The following is a 20,465-nucleotide window of genomic DNA, read 5'->3' on the forward strand; positions in this document are numbered from 1 at the left end:
ATTAGTTCCATGAAGGCAGTGTTTTAAACTGCTCTGTTCACTGCTGAAGCTCTGGTACCTGGCACATCGGGACCAGTTGCCATTGAGTTGGCCCTGACTCATGGCAACCTCTTGCGTGCCAGAATAGAATTGTGTTCCACAGGGTTCTCAATGGCTGGTTTTTTGGGAGTAGATCATCAGGCGTTTTTCTTGAGGCAACTCTGGGTAGATTCAACATCCAACCTTTAGCTAGTAGCCGAGTGTATTAACCATTTGCACCTCCTGAGGCCTAAAATAAGTATAACGGGAATGTTAGGGTTTGAAGGACCCTTTGAAGTCACTGATGATTTCATGTTTGCATTTGACATTTTGGAGTCCTGGTGTGGCACTGTGGGTTAATGCACTGGACTACAAAATTGGTTTGATCTGCAAGGTTCAAGTTCACCAGCTGCTCTTTGGAAACCCTCTATAGGGTCGCTATGGGTTGGCACCAACTTGACAGCACTTAATAACAACAGCATTTGGGAAAACAGTGTCAACAGAAGAAGGAACTTGTCCAGGGCCACAGAGGGATTGAGTGGCTGAGCCAGGACCGTTGTGTGCCGCCGAGTTGGTTCCAACTCATAGTGACTCTGTATAGGGTTTGAAGAGTGACTGGTGGGTTTGAACCTTTGACCTTGAGGTTAGCAGTCCAGTGCTTATCCTACAGCGCCATACCAGGGCTCAAGCCAGGACTAGAACCCAATGAAAATAGTGGCGCTAACACATTGCTAGGTACCTAGTGTCTATGACTTTATTTTGCTTTCACAAGAGCCTAAGAGATATAGCTAGTATCATCCTCTGATTAAAAATGAGAAAATAGGTTCAGAGAGGTGAAGGGACGTATGGAAGTCAAACAGCTAGTAAGTTCCAGAGTTGACATTTTATCCTCACATACGCGTAGAAATGGGCATTTTGGCTTCTTTTGAACTAGTCTACTGGCGGTGAGTGGTGGGCACCCTACCTGGTACAGTGTCCAAGATCACCCTTGGCTGGCTTCCCTCTGGGCTGGGTCTTCCTAGGTCCATGGACTCCCACGAGGACAAGTCCTTCGAGGCAGGGAGCCTGTTTGCCCCATTCACTTGAAGCATTGTGCCTGTATTTAGTAAGCACTGTGGAAGATCTGGGCTGGGTATAACCAGGAGCCTCCCACTCTAAAGCCCCTGCACTTTCTGCCCTAGCACATAGTCATCCTTGGTTTGGGCCCCTAGAGATTTGGGAGAGGCCCTGACAGTGTGTGCCAGGTGGAGACCCAGGCCTTAATTGGAGGTGGTAGTGAGAAGGACTGATGTGGAGTTTAGGAAAAGGGGGCTGGAGAGTTGGGTGGGGAGGGGAGCTTCTTTTTAGCGCCTTGTAAATTGAATTCTGAGGTTCAGCCAGCTTGGAAGTCTCCCAAGCCTTCCAGGCCTCCTAAAAACATGCCCAGGCCTGTCCAATATCTTCTGGATTATGATCTCTAACAATTTACCTGTTTTACCCTCCTTTTCTGGGGTTGGTGGAGTAGAGGTCCTTTCCTCTGAGGAGTTTACTTTTTCAGCCACCTCCTTGGGCCTTATAGGCAAGTGCCAATGTTCAATGCTCTGTGTGAGGCCATTGGAGTCTCTGGGTAGTTGAAAGGGTTGACGGTGCTTAGCTGCTAACCAAAATGTTGGAGGCTCAAATCCATCTAAAGGTGCCTTGGAAGAAAGTCTGGGTGATCTATTACAAAAAAATTAACCTTTAAAAACCCTATGGAGCACAGTGCTACTCTGATCTATATGGGGTCGCCATGAGTCAGAATTGACTGCAACTTGCTACTGGTGAATCCAGAGGAGTTACTCTGAATGATCTTTACTAGGAACAATTTAATTATTAAACAGAGTCAGTGTTCTTACATTTTCAAACTCCAGCCAAATTTCCCTGGTTCCCAAATATGCCCAGGATGTTAGACTTAAAGAGACACAGTTAACTTTCTGAGGACCACTTGCAATCCCACTACTGTGGGCTAAAAGAGACGTTTTAAAAATAACTCCAAACAAATCTCTTGTTGTTCTTAAGTGCCATTGAGTCAGTTCAGATTCATAGCAACTCTGTATAGGGTTTCTGAGAAGCGGCTGGTGGTTTTGAACCACCAAACTTTTGGTTAGCAGTTTAATGCTTATCTTACAGTTTTGTTGTTAAGTGCCTTGGAGTCAGTTCCAACTCATAGTGACCCTGTATAGGATTTCTGAGGAGCGGCTGGTGAGCTTGAACCACTGACCTTGCAGTCCAGTGCATTAACCCATAGCACCTCACCAGGACTCCAAGTACCATATATATATATATATATTTTTTTTTTTGGCTTCAACAGCAGGCAGGTTTTTGAGAGTAAATCTGGGAGGGGGAACTGAAAGTCAAGAGAGACAAAGAGCCCCTATGGAGTCCTGGTGTGGTGTAGAATAAGCACTGGACTGTTAGCCATGAGGATGGCAGTTCAAATCCACTTCAGGAATCCTATACAGGAACGGTACTCAACAACAATCGATGCTATTACTAAGGAGCTCTGGTAGCATAGTGAATTATGAGCTGAACTGCTAACTACAAGGTTAGCAGTTTGAATCTATCAGCCCCCTCTGTGGGTGAAAGATGAGGCTTTATCCTGTAAAGCTTTACAGCTTTGGAAACTGTATACCCCATCAGGGTCAGGACATAACCACCACCCCTCCACCATCACTATTGATACTAATTGTAAATACAGCTTGGGGGAAGGAGCATCCTTATCAGCGTCTACTGCCCAAGGCCGATTCCTTCTAACCAATTCTGTTACCACCCATTCCTCCCACAGCACTGGCTACTGATCTCTGCTGGGTTCAGGAATTTCTTCCAATGGCCACGCATTAATCACCGACCATACTCACGATTATGGGGTTTATCAGTGAAGGAATAGGATCACGAACATTCAGGATAAAGTTCTTTGATCTGGACTGCCTTTTCTCCCGTAGGCCATCCTTTCACTGGCCCTTCGGCCCCTTTGACTTGGCCTCTGCCCAGTTCAGGTAAACCTGCCCCCAAAGGCACCCTCCACACTGTCTCCTGTGGTTCTCTGCTGCTGTCTCTCTGTCCCCGCTTCTCTCTGTTCTTAGTGTCTCTTTGTGTTAGACTCTGTCTTCTCAGTTGAGGAGGGTCTGGGTGATTGTGAGGCCTCTCAGATGGCAAAACTGACCAATCTCCTTGGGAGGGTTATATACAATTTATCTGCCTGGCCTCACCCTCACAAGGAGTCCTGGTGTGGTGCTGTGGGGTAAAGGCTAGACTGCAAGGTCCATTTGAACTGCATGGTCGTTGATTCAAACTCACTAGCCACTGCTTGGAAACCCTATACAGGGTCGCTATGAGTCGGAATTTGACAACCACGATGATGACATTTAATAACAACACCTTCACAAAGGTGTCATGCATTTTATTTACGTTATTAGCAAATTATCCAACCCTACTGGTGGGCCACAAACACCCCATATGCATAATCCCACCCAGTCATTTGGTCTGTTGTCCAGAGGGTCCTGTGAGTCTAAACCTACTCAACGGCCCCTAACAACAGCAACAACAACTTATTCATTTGATGAGAGTTACAAAGACTACAGCTAGAAGAGCTGTATTATATTATTCACTGCACTGCACTGATGTTGTTGTTAAGTGCTGTTGGTTCCGATTCATAGTGACCCTGTATAGGGTTTCTGAGGAGTGTCTGGTGAGTTTGAACCAATGACCTTGCAGTTCAAATTGACCTTGTGGTCCAGTGCTTATCCTACAAGGCCACAGTAAGACTCCACTGCTCTAATGATAACTATCCTTTATTGAATTCCTTAACAGTCCTAAAACTTTATATGTTCTAACCTTCAGTGTTAAGTGCCATCAAGTTGGTTCTGACTTATAGCAACCCTGTATAGGGTTTCCAAGGAGAGGCAGGTGGGTTTGAAATACCAATCTTACGGGTAGCAGTCCAGTGCTTATTCTACAGCACCACACCAGGACCCCTCAGTGTAACATATGATGTAGATAATATTATTATTCCCATTTTACAGATGAGGAAACTAAGGATCAAAGAAGATGAGTCACTTGGCTAAGGTCCCTCAGCTAGTAAGTGATGGAGTCAGGATTCAAATCTGGTTTACCCAAATCTGAAATCCATCTTCTTCACAAATGTTTATGTTTGGTCTCTTTTATTCCTAACTTCTTTCCATTCCTGTTTTCACTGAGCTGGGGCCAGAGCCAACCTGGATACCTTGTTCCAGGTTATTTGCCCTTACCTTGCTAGGCAGTCCTCAGTTTCTCCATATGTCTCATGCAGAGGTTAATAATGAGCTTCCTTCGGCAGCTGATGCCTGTACAGGAGGTCACGGAGTTTAGCCTGAGTTTGAGCAGTGTGGGAATAGTGATGGGGACAGGGGAAGGATGTAGGGAAGACTGCCTTTAGCCCCACCCTCTACTGACATCACACAAGACACCTCCAGTCATTGGAAGCCCCACCCCTTGTGACCCTCACCTGTGGAAGGGCTTGGTATCTAGGGAATTAGCCCAGTCCCAGAGCAGAAGTCATCAGCCCCCAGGCACCAGAGAAAGCCCAAGGTAACCAGTGCAATTTGAGAAGCTTGGAGGGGGCCTACAGGGGTGTATTGGGCTGGATGAGTGCCTGGAACAGGTTGGGCCTGGTAGCTTGGTGGGGAGACTCCTCAGATATGCTCTTGTAGTGCTCTCTGGAAGCACCTCATCGACAGCTCCTGTTTGACTATTGCCCCAGCTCCCTCCTTCCCCCTGAATCCATGGCCCCTTTGCTTGGAGTCAGGAGATGGGAACTCATTCTGAAAAACGATCTGTTTAGAGGGAATGGGGCCTCTGACTGAGGTCTGAAGGAAATGTGGTGGTGGGACAGATGCTACTCTGGTATGGTGATTCTGGGGGTTTCTTCTTGAGTATAGGGGTTGGTGGGGATTGTTGTGAGTACTATCACCCACATGAGAAGGCATCTGAGCCAGAGCATCACTGAGGCAAAGCCAGTGGGTAGTTAAGGGAGACTGAGGTCCCTGAATGCGAGTGAGTTTCTTGAAGCCTAAGAAATTCATTGTGGAGAAGTGACCTGCTTCTAGATCGAGATTTCCCAGAGTTGCTCTATGGGATGTAAACAGGTGCAATAGAGGTAGGGCAGCAGCAGAGTGGCAAAGAATGTCTGGTCTGCAGTCAGAGGCCTGGGTTCAAATCCTGATTCCACCACTCTCTTTGTGTGTGACTGTGGGTAAGGGACTTAACTTCTCGGAACTTCCATATTCCCAACAACAAAATGGTGTAATACCTATGTCATGGGCTAATCATGAGAATGAAATGCACCAAGACTATAAAGAGTTGAGTATATAGTAAACACTGATTACATTTTGGCTGGCTTTATAATAGAATTATTACTGGGAAAGGAATCCTTGGTTACATAAACTTGTCTGTGTATTAAGTAAAGCTATGAGTGCAATAAAGCTAAGCAGGAGTTCTGAGAGCCCTTAATGTACTGCTATAGTTTGGGAGGAGGCCTGGTATGGCGTTGTGGGTTAATGTGCTGTACTGCAAGGTTGATTTGAACCACAAGGTTGGCGGTTCAAGCTCATTAGCTGCTCCTCAGAAACCCTGTACAGGGTCACTGTAGGTCAGAACCAACTTGACAGCACTTAACAACAATAACAATGTACCTTGGGAAGTTCTAAGAGTGGACTTAATAGGTCATAAGGACCCAGGAAGGTAGGTATCCACAGAGCACCAGTACATTCATTATGCCCTGGGTCTCTGCCCGTCATGGTAGCAACTATGGAAAAGGTCTTCTTAACTCTGGACTCTGGTTTCTTCAACATAAAATAAGGGAGCTGCATGAGATGACTTCACAGGCCTTTCCTGGCCTTCTGAGGTTCTGAGTTGGAAAGACAAAGCTAAGGGCAAGGGAGAAGGACAGGTTGTTGAGGTCAAAGCCCTGTCTATTTGAAATTTAGTTCTGGCTACCCAGCAGGCAATATGAGTCAGAAAATTCTCTTACTGTGGATGTTCTTATTCTTATTAAGTGCTACTGAGTTGGTTCTGACCCATAGCAACTTTTATAGGGTTTCCAAGGAGCGGCTGGTGAGCTTGAACCACTGACCTTGCAGTTCAAACTGACATTGCAGGCCATCACATTAGCCCACAGTGCCACACCAGCACTCCAACTTGTAGTGGCCCTATTAAGTAGTTTATCAGCAAGGTCTAATTCTTAAGACTGCCAGGCTTTCTGGGGAATGGGAATTATGAGAGTTCTGTGCTTTCCTTTTACAGCAATCATTCTGCAGTAGTAATTACTTATTTAACATGAGTCCTGGTGTGGCATTGTAGGACAAGCACTGGACTGCAAACCACAAGGTTGGCAGTTCAAGCCCATCAGCCGCTCCTCAGAAACCCTATACCAGGTCTTCCCAAGTGAGTTGAAACCCACTCAACTGCATTTAACAACACGCAAAACCAAAGGAGTTGCTGGGTGTCACGAACGGTTAAGCGCTCAACTGTTAGCTGGAAGACTGGCATTTGAACTCATCCCAAAGGCACCTTGGAAGACAAACCCAGTGATCTGCTTCTGAAAGGTTGTTGTTGTTGTTGTTGTGAAGTGCCGTCGAGTCGGTTCCGACCCATAGCGACCCTGTACAGGGTTTCCAAAGGTGTAAATCTTTACGGGAGTAGAAAGCCTCATCTTTCTCCCGCGGAGCGGCTGGTAGTTTCGAACTGCTGACCTTAAGGTTCGCAGCCCGATTCGTAACCTCTACGCTACCAGAGCTTCTGAAAGGTACAACCTTGAAAACCTTGAAGAACTCTGTACACATGGGGTCGCCATGCGTTGGCATCAATGGCAACTAACAACAGCAGCACAAGGGCAAGAACTGGGACTGATTCTAGAATTGTGTGGGAGGAGCTGAGGGATGCAAATCAGACTGCAGGGAGGCTGGGGGGCTGCCTTGATGCCAATTTTGTACAGCAAACACCCTGTATTACTTGGGCTTTGTGTGAATGAACTGGAGATTTGGGGAGGTAATCATGGTGCCCCTAGTGGTAGAAAAACAGAATGCTTTATTCCTGCTTGAATCTTCTTGCGGTGTACAGTGCCTGCTGCAAAGGCACCAACCTCAAACCCACTGCCATCCAGTCAATTTCAACTCATAGTGACTCTGTAGAAGGTTTCCAAGACTGTAAATCTGTACGGGAGCAGAAAGCCTTGTCTTTCTCCCACTGGCAGCTGATGAGCTTGAACCACCAACTTTATGGTTAGCAGTCCAGTGCTTATCTACAGCACCAACAGGGCTCCTTTGGTGCAAAGATGGTTGTAGTAAATATCTGATGAACATGGGACAGAAAGCCTGGCTGCTCAATCCAACAGGCTTTTTGGAGGGAATTTATTAGGGGGAGGAAAGGAGGTTGGAGAGGAGAATTATGTGGCAGACAGTTTTTTCAATAGATACTTGGATTCATGAATGACACAATGAATGATTGTGCAACTTAATGAAGCAACTGGTGGTGGTGGCTGTTATGTGCCATGGAGTCAGTTCCGACTCATAGCAACCCTGTATAGGGTTTCTGAAGCTGTAAATCTTTATGGGAGCTGAAAGTCTCATTTTTCTCCTGTGGAATGGCTAGTAGTTTCAAACTGCTGACTTTGAGGTTAGCAGCCTGACTCATAACCTGTATACTACTAGAGCTCCTGATACCAGGCAAAAGAGTATATGAAGGGGCTTCAAAAAGTTTGTGAAAAAATTGCATAATCTTGTCATTCCATTTCCTATGAACTATTTGAAGCCCCTCATATAATTATGTCATAATTAATTAAAAAAAAAACACACTTGCTATCTTGTCTTACAAGGAGCTCTGGTAGCGTCAGGGTTACGAATCGGGCTGCTAACCTCAAGGCCAGCTGTTTGCTAGAGAAAGATGAGGCTTTCTGCTCCCGTAAAGATTTACAGCCTCAAAAACCCTATGCAGGGTCACTATGAGTTGGACCTGACTCTACGCACACCACCACCATCATCTTGTTTTACAAAGGGCACTTTAAGGTGTCAGTTATGCGTACAGACTAAGTTTGCATTGCCCTTTTACTTCCTAGTTAGGTGGCTGGGCAAAGTACCTAACATTTCTGTGCCTCTGTTTCCTCATGTGGAAAATAGGAATCATGATAGTATCTGCCTCATAGGTGTTTTAAGACTTGAATGAGTCAATTAGATATAAAATGCTTAACACAGTACCTAGCACATAGCAAGTTCTCTGTAAGCATTTGCTATAATTTGTTTTCCTGTCTATAATCTTCAGCAGACCATGAGGTCCCTGAGGACAAGGGTCAAATCCCTGTTTACTTGTTATCCCGGGATCCAAGCATGGAGTTTGAGGAAGAGAATTCAGGAAGCGATGTCTAAACTCACTCAGTACCATCAAGTGCATTCTGACTCATAGTGACCCTGTTTAGGGTTTCTGAGGTTGCAAATCTTGCTCCTCCTGTGGAGCAGCTGGTGGGTTTGAACTGCCAACCTTGCAGTTAGCTGTCCAGTGCTTATCCTATTGTGCCACCAGGGTTCCTTGATAGCTAAACCAATGAATGCTAAGTTATGTGACTCATTATGGGACATTGTGAAACAGAATCAACTGGAAGGTACTTAATAACAACATTATATGTACCTTCAGAAATTAAGGAAAAGTGGAGAGCAGTCCAGGGTGTCCTTTGTAGGTGGCGGTTTGTACTCCCTTCATGTGGAGGGCAAGGAAGTTAGCATACGATGTGATAGTTGGGCTTGGTGAAAAATGAGAATGAGAGCCAAGCCAATCATGGGAGGAGGGCTTGATTTATTTGGAATGAACAATTGTGCTGGAGGATGGGAAGGGCTGGGTTGGGGAGTACTTCTGAATAGGGGCATGACTGAGGAGCAAAACTCGATTATTAGCTGGGAACGTTCAGGAAGATGTGGCTTTTTGCCTCAGGCCCTAGAATGTATGAGCGGATGTTGTTTTTTATTCAACAAACATTGAATACCAGCGGTACCAATGTAATTCAATACTAAGCACCAGGGGTTTATAAAACAATGAGACAAACTGCTTATCTTTGATGAGTTTACATTAATAACTCCATGAGAAGTGTTACAATGATCAAAGGAGATTATCCTTCAAGTAGAAGGGTCAACATAGAAGATTCAGGGGGCTAAGGAAAGCATCGCAGAAGCAGCAGGGTTTGAGGGATGAATATGAGTTTGCTAGGTAGGCAAGATGAAGGAAATGTCTCAGGTAGAGGGAAGAGTTTGTGCAAAGTGAAGCAGCAAACCCAGGGTTTGGTGAGCCTGTGACTGCATTTGAAGTACATTCTGATTGAATACATAAGGTTGGAAAGAGTAGCAGGGATGAGATCATATCATGCAAGCTAACAGAAGGTCACCGGGTGTGGTCTTGGCCATTTTGAAGAGGCTAGAGGTGGAGACAGCAGATTTATTAAGAAGGTCATTGTCTCCAATGTGGAGCCCTGACTGGAATGGGAGTAACGGAGGCCGGGAGCCCTATGAAGACTGGGAGGAGGAGGGAAGGTCCAGAGGTGGTTGCTAGTTAATGTATTCCTCAAACAATTATTGAGTACCTGCTATGTGTCAGGCGCTGTTCTATGTACCTGGGATACATCAGGGACCAGAAAAGACTAAGATCCTTTTCTCATGAAGGTTAGCTGAGCTCCCCTCTCTTTCTAGACCTAGTACAGTGATCAAGGGATAAGGGCAAGCAGGAGGACCTGGTCATCAAAGCTTGCCCCAGCGGTTGCTGTTGACTATGCTCTGGCCTCTCTCCTCAGCTCCCTGCCCAGGCCCACAGCCATGGCCACAGTGGTGGCCCAGAAGCTCAGCCACCTGCTGCCTAACTTGCGGCAGGTTCGCCAGGAGTCTCAGCCATCTGTGCAGCCCGAGTCTGTGTTCACAGTGGACCGAGCCCAAGTGCCGCGGCTCTTCTGGAAGCCATACATCTACGTGGGCTACCGACCGCTGCACCGGACCTGGCGCTTCTACTTCCGCACGCTGTTCCAGCAACACAATGAGGCGGTGAACGTGTGGACCCACCTGCTGGCAGCCCTGGTGCTACTGCTGCGACTGGCCATCTTTGTGGGTACCGTGGACTTCTGGGGAGACCAGCACGCCCTGCCCCTCTTCATCATCATCTTCGCCTCCTTCACCTACCTCTTCCTGAGTGCCTTGGCTCACCTCCTGCAGGCCAAGTCTGAGTTCTGGCATTACAGTTTCTTCTTCCTGGACTACGTGGGTGTGGCTGTATATCAGTTTGGCAGTGCCCTGGCTCACTTCTACTATGCTATTGAGCCCGCCTGGCATGCACAGGTTCAGGCCATTTTCCTGCCCATGGCTGCCTTCCTCGCCTGGCTTTCCTGCACTGGTTCCTGCTACAATAAGTACAGCCAGAAGCCAGGCCTACTGGGCCGCACTTGCCAGGAGATGCCTTCGGCCTTGGCTTATGCTCTGGACATAAGCCCTGTGGTGCACCGCATCTTGGTGTCTGCTGATCCTGCCGTGGGCGACCCTGCTCTTCTCTATCACAAATGCCAGGTGATCTTCTTCCTGCTGGCGGCCGCCTTCTTCTCGGCCTTTATGCCTGAGCGCTGGTTTCCTGGCAGCTGCCACGTCTTTGGGCAAGGCCACCAACTCTTCCACGTTTTCTTGGTGCTGTGTACACTGACTCAGCTGGAGGCTGTGGCGCTGGACTATGAGGCCCGGCGACCCATCTATGAGCCTCTGCACACCCGCTGGCCCCACAACTTCTCTGGCCTCTTCTTGCTCACTGTTGGCAGCAGTGTTCTTACTGCGTTCTTCCTGAGCCAGCTGGTGCGGCGCAAACTTAAGCGGAAGGCCAAGTGAAGGGGCGCATGTGGTGGCTGCTGAAGAGGGAGGTGTAGGGACTCAGGGGTTCAACCTTGGCTCCACATGGGCCTGGTAAAGTGCTTTGTGTCTGGCCCACAGTGACTTTCTGTGCACACCTCAGCTGCCAACAGTGCTATTGGCCAGTCCTTGGATTTGGGGATCAGCTGGGAGCTGCTGGGGTTCTGTCATGGACCTGCCCCAGGAGAGAGAGAGAGATGAAGTTGTGGGGTACCCTGGCTCACCCCTCTACTACTTCTCATTAGGGGAAGGACTTGGGGCCAGCATGGGCCAGGATGCGGGTTTGAAGCCCTTCTAGATTTGGGTGGAGAGAAGGTAGAATTTAGGCTAGAATCAGATTTGATCAGAGAGATAGGGGAGGCCTCAGCATGCCCCTCTACCCAGATTTCATTGGTAGGTGGTGAAAGGGTTGGCTCAAAATGTGTACAGGATCTTACTGTCCCTTGAAACATTGCCTCCCTCCTCCCTGCCCCCCAGGAGATTGTGCCGCATCTAAATCCAGGACCTGCATACCCCTTGAGTCATCAGCTGGGATGGTGAGCCCTAAGTCCCCCATCTCTAGCCTCTGACACCTTACTCCCAGCTTCTGTTCTGATTCTTTCATTCATGATTCAGTGACACACTCAGTGACAGGTCACAGGCTGGACCCTGGGAATCAATACCAGATAATCAAGGTTTAGATTAGTGTTGTCCTGGGACCTCAGTGTCCTGGGCTGGAAAGTGTGAGTAGGAGTTTGCAGGTGGAGAAGAGGCAGGGCATTCCAGGCAGAGAGGAAACGCCTGTGCAAAGGCTCAGAGGTCAGAAAGGGGTGGCCTGGAAATTCTTGCAATAAAGTGACTGTGAAAGCAACTGCCTCTCTCAGCTTTTTGACTCCTGCCTTAGGGAGGGGGCCCTGAGTCCCCTGTGAGCCCTGCTCAGTGTTGGAGGAGGTTTTCCGGAGGAAGCTGGGGCTTCTAGGGGTGGAGTGAAGTGGGGAGGCAGTTCCTTTTTTCAGCCTTGCCTAGAGATGGGGTAAAGAACCCTGGTGACACTGTGAGTTAGGCAAATTTGGTAATTTAAACCCACCAGCTTCTTGTAGGGAGAAAGATGAGACTGTATACGCCTATAAAGATTTATAGTTTCAGAAATTCTGTATGAGATCTCTTATGAGTCAAATTGACTCTGGCAGTGGGTAGAAGTAGGGTAGGAGCCCTGGTGGTACAGTAGTTAAAGCGCTTGGCTGCTAACCAAAAGGTGGATAGTTTTCACTTACCAGCCCTGCTCCACAGGAAAAAAATGTGACAGTCTGCTTCCGAAAAGATATATGGCCTTGGGAACCCTATGAGGCAGTTCTATTCTGTCCTATACCATCACTGTGAGTTGAAATCAAGGCCAAGAGTGGGTTGGGGCCTTGCACATTTTTATTGAAGGACAAGGGATGGGAACTGTTTTTACTAAATAAGCTTTAAAAGGGCATACAAAAATGTGTTTAAAATACACATAATCCCATTTTATAGTTTAACAAAGACTTCATTTTTTGGCTTTTCTTTTAAAGTTACTGTATATGTAAATATGAACTTTTATAATATTGTTTATATATGTACAAGCAATATATTTACTCAGTTTGATTCATTCACACATCGTCATCAGTCGGTTCCTATTCATAGTGATGCTGTACAGGTTTTGTGAGGCTGTAAATCTTTACCTGAGCAGAAAGCCTCATCTTTCTCCCTTGGAGCAGTTGGTGGGTTTGAACTGCCAACCTTGAGATTAGTAGTCTAGTGCTTATCCTACAGCATTACACTAGGCTCCTAAAAAATATGCAGTGAAGGAAAATAAGCAAGCACAGATAAGAACAAAGCAAAACAAGTACAAAAATGATAATACTCCATTGTTAAATATCCTAGTGATTGAAACATTTAGGGTATTATCCATCCAGGACCCCAGCTTTGACATTATTGTGTTGTTGTGAAGTGCCGTTGAGTCGGTTCCGACCCACAACAACCCTGTATAGGGTTTCGGAGGAGCGGCTGGTGAGCTTGAACCGCCCACCTTGGTGTTCAAACTGACTTTGCAGTTAAGCACATTAACCCAGAGCGCCACACCAGAAGTCCAGCTTTGGCATTAGTGGACTTGAATCTCGGCTCCTTCCCCTTCCTTTTGGGATGATTTGTCAGGACTAAGTGATGAGACAAGATCTGAGACTCTGGGTGGTGGTGGTAGTGCGTTATGACTAAATCCATACTGGAGCAGAAAGCATCTTCCTCCTGCGGAGCGCTGGTAAATTCTAACTTCTGACCTTGAGGTTACAAGTCTAACGCATAACCACTACGCAATCAGGGCTCCTGAGACTGAGTAGTTAGGTGGCTATCATATTTATAGTAAATGCAAGTCAGCAAAAAAAAAAGAAAATGAAAATTCTTGAATGATGTCGAGAACCTTTTACACAGCATGATTTTCGTAATGTAATCCTTGAAGAGAAGAGCACCAAAACACCAAGACCTCATTAAAAGGAATAGGCAGTCCCCGCCATGAAAACAGCAGCGCTTATTTTTGTGGTTAAGCCACGAGGTAAGGCTTGGGGAAGGGCGGTGTTTGCGTCTGGGCGGTGCCTGCGTCCGGAGCGCAGGGTCGTAGCCCCGCCCCTGGCGTTGGCGCGAGATCTGATCGTCGGCTGGCGTGCTGATGGCGATTCTCTGAGGTGTCCTGCGGCCGGTTCCCTGTATGTTAAGTCTCACCGGCCATGAGGCGGAGAGGGCCGGAGGAGGAGGCCTGCGGCGTATGGCTGGACGCGGCGGAGCTGAAAAGACGGAAAGTTCAGGTAGGAGGTAGGGCGAAAGAGGGCATTAAGGACCTGGAGTGTTAAGAAGGGTGTTTTGAGGGGAGCTGAGGTGATGGAAGGACCACTGATGGTGCCGTGGTTAAAGTGGTTGTGGTGGAGTCGGTTCCGACTCACAGCGACCCTTAATAGGGTTTCCGAGGCTGTACATCTTTACGGGAGCAGAAAGCCTCATTTTTTCCTTCGGAACAGCTGGTGGATTTGAACTGCTGACCTTGAGGTGCTCCGTTAAAGTACTCCGCTGCTGTTGGTGAGGTCGGCGGTTCGAACTCACCAAGTGCTCCGCAGGGAGATAGACAAGGCAGCTCGCTCCGGTGGAAATTGTTAAGTGCCTTCGAGTCGGTTCCGACCCATAGCGACCCTGGATAGGGTTTCCAAGGAGCAACTGGTGAGTTTGAACCGCCGACCTTGCAATTCAAATGGCTTTGCATTAACCCACCGCGCCACACCAGGACTCCTATGGGGATAAGGAAACAGGTTAGCCCAGGTCAGTCACCTAGACAGGAGGCTCAGTTAGGCATCACAAAGAAAGAGAAGTATATGGATCTTTATGCCTTCCATTTCATTTTTATTGTTGATTTCTCACATGTTCCCAAATGGATATTCAAATGGCCTGGCAACATTTACTGAAAGGACTGTCTCTTCCCACAGTTCTGCAGTGCCACCATTGTATTTGAGAGGGCTTCCATTTCATTTTTGACAACTTCCAATTTTCATATATTCATACTTTGTACATTCCATGTTCTGATTATTAATGAATTTTTGCTGTTTCTCCTCATTTTGAGTTGTGCCACATTAGCTTCATTAATGAAGGTCCTGAGAGCTTTACAACATTTGCAACCTCATGGACAATGAACTGGACTTTGAGGAGGTAGCTGTTTCTCAGACATATTTTGAGTGCCTTCCAACCTGAGGGGCTCATCTTCTGGTACTATATCTGACAAAGTTCTGCTATTTATAAGGTTTTCAGTGGCTAAAGATTCAGAGGTAGTATGCCTCTCTCTCTTCCTAGTTTGTCTTAGTCTGGAAGCTCAGCTGAAACCTGTCCAACATGGGTGAGCTATCTGGTATTTAAAATACCAGTGACATAGCTTCCAGCATCACACAAGCCACCATAATGCCACAAACTAACAGATGAGTGGTGGGTAACTTCTTTTAGGTAGATTGAGTTTCTGCACTTCAGGAATCTGAAACTCATTGCTTACAACAGGTATTTCTGAGAAGGTCTCACTGTTTCCTTTATCAACATTAATATTTTGTGTTAAGGGCCTTAGTGTGGTGCTGTGGGATAAGCACTGGACTGGTAACTGATAGGTTGGTGTTCAGACCTACCAGTTGCTCTCAGAAACCCTGCAGGGTCATAATGACTTGGAACAACCGGGCACACAATAACAAACTTGTTAAATCAGCAATTTAAAGTTACCTTTCCTGTGTGGCAGTTCAAACCCACCAGCTGCTCCTCAGACATCCTATACAGGTTGCTGTGAGTCACAAACTGGATGGCACACAACAGCAACAATAACACTTTTGTTCTTCTCTAATTTGTGAATTAGTATGTAAATTATTAAGGACTTTATTATATTACAGTAGTTAAAATGGTAACTCTTTTTTTCCAAAGATCAGAGGAAAGGCTAATTTATCGATGGCAGGGAAATATATAAGAACACTCGTGATAGTGTGGGTTAGGTATTGGGCAGCTAACCGCAAACCCACCAGGCTCACCGCAGGAGAAAGATGAGGCTGTCTGCTCATGTAAAGATTTACAGTCTTGGACACACTATGTAAGTTCGCTTTGAGTTGGAATTGACTCGATGACAATGGATTTTTGGTTTTGGTTTAGGGACAGATAGATGAGGGGGCTTCACAGAGTTTGTGGAAGGTGTACTTTTGCATATTTAGTTTGGTGTTACCCATTTTCCGAATCCTTTGCCCAGATAAACCTGGTGTGGTGCTGTGGGCAATGCGCTGGACTGCAAAGTCAGTTTGAACCACAAGGTTGTTGGTTCAAGCTCACCAGCCACTCCTTGGAAGTCCTATACAGGGTTGCTGTGGGTCAGAACAGACTTGATGGCACTTAACAACAACAAAATAGATTAAAAAGGAAAAAAGGTGGGAAAATTCCATTTTTTTTTTTTTTAAGGTAAGAAAGTTTCTGCTTTTATTGAAAATTTATATATGACTCAGTAATAAATGAACAGATAGCCATTTTCACAAAACAAAATGACAGTGCTGTGATAGAGAAGAAAATATTATTAATTGATAGATTTACTCATAATGGCAAGACAGACTTCTGTCAATACAGAATAAATATTAACAGCATTCTTGAGCCAATGTTGAGACCCAATAAAAGTGTAGGAACCAATAAAGATGTAATAAATAATTATCCAGAGGAAAAGATGGCGCATTCTCAAATGATGAAACTGTCTTTGTAAACTGATGTATGTCAGTTAGTCCCATCCTCAAACCTCACCTCTAAATCTCAGGACTTGTCTCACGCTATGTTTAAGGACTATCCTCTGAGGCTGGCAGAAGAGGGACACTATTATCCTTACAGTGAAATGCAAAACAACTGCAGAAAGCCCCACTGGTAAATAGAACAGTTTAGTAAGTAGGTTGTGTATGCTCTAGCTATAAATTTTAGGTAAGGAGATTAAGTGTTACATATGGCAGGACTGGAAAAAAATCATTCATGACATTTTTCTGATACCCTATGTTACCCCCCTCCCACCATCATTATGCTATTAACAACAACAACGAAAAATGTTTTCCAAATTTCCCTCCCATCAAAAAATGAGGGAAACTAATGAGGGAAATGGTGCTTTTCCTTCTATGAACAGTTTCTTGAACACCCTAATACCATTCACTCACAAGATGTCTGTGCAAATCCATTTCACATGATTTAAAGGAAATGGTTACTTTACAAACAAATCCTGAAACAAAGCTATTTTGGAGTTCTGTGTATTATCTAGAAGGCAGGAGAGAAGAAGGGGTGGTCAGTGATTAAAAAAAAATGTTAAAAGTTTTAAATCAACAATGAGTTTGACTTTTTCTGATCTGGGGACCCAAGACCACTTAAATGTTGGGAGAGATTCTGGTCTGGCCCTACTGAAGAACACATATCTCTTCTTTCTTGGCTGTCTTGCCTTTGTTTTGCTCTAGAGTTTGCTCCAAATGCTTGTCTTCTTCTTCGGCCTGTTTCTCCTGTGCATCCAGGTCCCTGACGAGCGCGTTGCGCTTGTTTACCAAGATCACCAGCTCATCCAGCAGGAGCTGTTCTCTCGCTTCTGGGCCTCAGTCTTCTGCCAGTCTTCAATGGCTAGCACTGCATGCAATTCCCGGTTCAGCAACTCATACCTTCGTTCTAAATCATGTTCTTTTTCCAGAAGAGAGAGTTGATTCATTCTTCTTATTAAGGCTTTTTTTATTATTTTTATTAACTAACATAAACCATTCTTGCATCATTGCTTCTTCTTCTGTGTTCCTTCAGCTGGGGAAATTTGTGGCAGAAGCAAGAAATCCATTGCTTTCTAGTCTGGGACGCTCAGCTACTCCAGGTGCCACCATCTTGGGTGAGACCAAGTAGGGGAAGGCTCCATTATCTTTTAATTCCATTTTCCCACAGACTTTGAAGTCCCTTCATAGTTATAAAAAGTGGCCAAAATGTGCAGTGAGTGTTTGTTGTTTATATTCCTTGAATTGGAATCCTGGTATCGTGTTGGATCAGCACTAGCTGCTTAACCACAAAGCTGTTGGTTCAAAGCCACCAGCTGCTCCTCAGAAACCCTATACAGGGATGCTGTGAGTTGGAATCGACTTGGCGGCATTAAACAATACTTTTTGAATTAGGAATAAACCTTTTATACCATTAGGGTATATTCATGTACGATGGGCTGGAAACTTATTGTTGCCAGTTTAATTTAAAAAAGAACTAGAAGAAAGCTAGGAAAATTCCGGAAAGGGAGAAAAAGAAAATCCCACTGGATGGGGGCAGCCAGTATTTGTCCTATGTCTGTAACTCTTTGTATTCCAGGTTGAACTTGTTTACGGTTGTGTAATGCTTAAACCATTTGTCCTGTTGATCGAGTGCTTTGTAGGCATGGAGTCCGTTCACTAGGATCTCTGGCCTTAACCTTTCTCGGATTTCTGGAAACCTGCTGAATGATATTGAAGGAAGACCAAACTGCACTGGAGGCATTAGCGGAAAACAAAGCTCCAAGAATTGCCAGTATTCTAAGATGTTTAAATACATGACTGTAATGCTGAAAATGTTCACCTGTCTGAATGAAGAAATGTGGAAGACAGCAACATGGTCAACTGATAGGAAGAAATCCATATCTGTGCCCATTCCAAAGGTGATCCAGCAGAATGTGGAAATTACTCAACAGTATGACACACAAATAAAATATTGTAGAAGATAATTCAAAAACAGTTGGATAATATTGTAGAAGGTAATTCAAAAACAGAGAAGTGCCAAAAATTCAAGCCAGATTCAGGAGAGGTCCTGAAATGAGACATTGGTGATGCCAGATGTATCTTTGCTGAATGCAGAGAACACCAGAAAGATATTTACTTGTGTTTTATTGACTATTGCAGTAGAACATGCAATCTGAAGGCTCTGCGTGCAAATGACTCCATCTTGTGCTTAGATTTAAAAATTAATTCAGATACCAATTTTTTTTTAGTACCTCATCTACCTCTGACAGCCTAACTGCCAGAATTAGAAGTTGTTGTTAAGTGCCGTTGAGTCGGTTCCGACCCACAGTGACCCTGAACAGGGTTTCCGAGGCTTTAAATTTTTACAGGAGCAGAAAGCCTCATCTTTCTCCCGCAGAGCAGCTGGTAATTTTGAACTACTCACCTTGCAGTTCGTAGCTGGATTCGTAACCACTTAGAAGGAGAGTATATTTAAAAGTGGATTTGGGGCTACTTTCTCCACGTGCTTACACCTCTTAATAGTTGTCTGGTTGTGATGCTATAGCCGGAGAACCTCCGAGATAGTCTGCAACCTTTCTTGTCTGTAGTAAGTTCTCTCCCTGCCTTCCGTAGTCCCAGTGTGCTGCATATGTGACTCTTTGCTGCCGTGTTAGTTATGGGAGGAGATTAATTTATTCTCTGTGCCCTACATGGGGATTATTGTTGTTAGGTGCCATCGAGTTGGTACTAACTCATAGTGACCTTATGCACAGCAGAATGAAACACTGCCCAGTCCTGGGCCAACCTCACTATTGTTGCCATGCTTGAGCCCATTGATGCTTGCCACTTGCCAGTCCATCTCGCTGGGGGTCTTCCTGTTTTTCTGACCTTCCACCCTACCAAACATGATATCCTTCTCCAGTGACTGGTCCCTCCTGACAGTATGTCTGAAGTATGAGAGATGAAGTTTGGCCATCCTGGCCTCCAAGGAGCATTCTAGCTGCACTTCTTCCAACATAGATCTGTTGGTTCTTTTGGCAGCCCATGGCACTTTCAATATTCTCCTCCAAACCATAACTCAAAAAGCATCAATTCTACAGTCTTCCTTATTCACTGTCCGGCTTTCGCATGATGGCATCTTATGATTTCCTTCACCCAGGTGGTTTAAATTTTTTTTGGTCTTGTTTTTGTTCCTATTTAAGATTTAATAAAGAGTCTGTATAATATCTATCAAATTTGAAGATGGGGTTTGTTTTCTCTATAATACTATGCAAAGGCATTGCACTCTGTGGATCATTGGGAAGAATGAGAATTCCAGGACACTGAATTGTGCTCATGCAGAACCTGTACATAGACCAAGAAGCAGTTTTTCAACAGAATAAGAGGATACTATGTGGTTTAAAATCAGGGAAGTATGTGTCAGGGTTGTGTCCTTTCAACATACTTATTCAGTCTGTATGCTAAGCAAAACTGAGAAACTGGTCTATATAAAGACGAATGCAGCATCAGGATTGGAGGAAGACTTATTAACAGCTGCAATATACAAGTGACACAGCCTTGTTTGCCGAAAATAAGAGAACTTTTAAAGCACTTGCTGATGAAGATCAAAGACTACAACTTTCAATGTGGATTACAATTCAATGTAAAGAAAACAAACCTTCACAGTTGGACCAATAGACAGCATCATGAAAAATGGAGAAAAGCTTGAAGTTGTCAAGAATTTCATTTTACTTGGATTGGATCCACCATCAACACTCATGGAAGCAGTAGTCAAGAAAACAAATGATGTAGTGCATTGGGCAGATCTGCTGCAAAAGACCTTTTTCAACTGTTAAATAGCAAAGATGTCACTTTGATGACTAAGGTGTACCTGACCTAAGCTATGGTATTTTCAGTCATCTCATATGTATGTGAAAGCCTGACAGTGAGTGGCTTAATGGGTTACACGTGGGGCTGCTAACCACAAGGTCAGCAGTTTGAATCTACCAGCCACTTCATGGGAGAAAATTGAGACTTCCTGCTCCTATGAAGATTTATAGCCTGGGAAACCCTATATAGGGTCGCTGTGAGTTATAACTGACAAAAGTGCACACAACAATAACAATATATGGCGCATACTAGTCTAAATACCATACGTATGTTTACTCATTTATTCCTCATGACAATTTTGTTAGGTGCTGTCGAGTGGGTTTTTTTTTTTTTTAATTTAAGTTTTTTATTGTGGATTGAGTGAAAGTTTACAGGACACATCATCAGTTTCACATTCAGCCATTCATATAACTTGTTTCTTTACATTGATTAT

General features: G+C 45.1%; 2 protein-coding genes across 2 annotated transcripts in view; both read left to right on the forward strand.

The window, feature by feature from the left end:
• The first annotated feature begins 9,863 nt into the window (after positions 1-9,863).
• On the forward strand, positions 9,864-10,910 carry PAQR7 (progestin and adipoQ receptor family member VII). The gene has a single exon (XM_006862392.1). It carries the CDS (start codon positions 9,864-9,866, stop codon positions 10,908-10,910), a length of 1,047 nt encoding a protein of 348 aa, XP_006862454.1.
• A 2,744-nt stretch (positions 10,911-13,654) lies between these two features.
• Positions 13,655-20,465, forward strand: part of AUNIP (aurora kinase A and ninein interacting protein) — a 52,907-nt gene continuing 46,096 nt past the window's right edge. The window contains exon 1 of the mRNA XM_006862275.1: positions 13,655-13,732. Within this exon, the coding sequence (XP_006862337.1) occupies positions 13,655-13,732 (78 nt within the window). The remainder of the gene's footprint in view (positions 13,733-20,465) is intronic.

This window comes from Chrysochloris asiatica, unplaced genomic scaffold (assembly GCF_000296735.1).
Source record: "Chrysochloris asiatica unplaced genomic scaffold, ChrAsi1.0 scaffold00047, whole genome shotgun sequence".
Taxonomy (NCBI): Eukaryota; Metazoa; Chordata; class Mammalia; order Afrosoricida; family Chrysochloridae; genus Chrysochloris; species Chrysochloris asiatica.

What these genes read in the sequence shown, in the direction of transcription:
- PAQR7 (XM_006862392.1), top strand. Translation starts at nt 9,864, where the DNA reads ATGGCCACAGTGGTGGCCCAGAAGCTCAGCCACCTGCTGCCTAACTTG.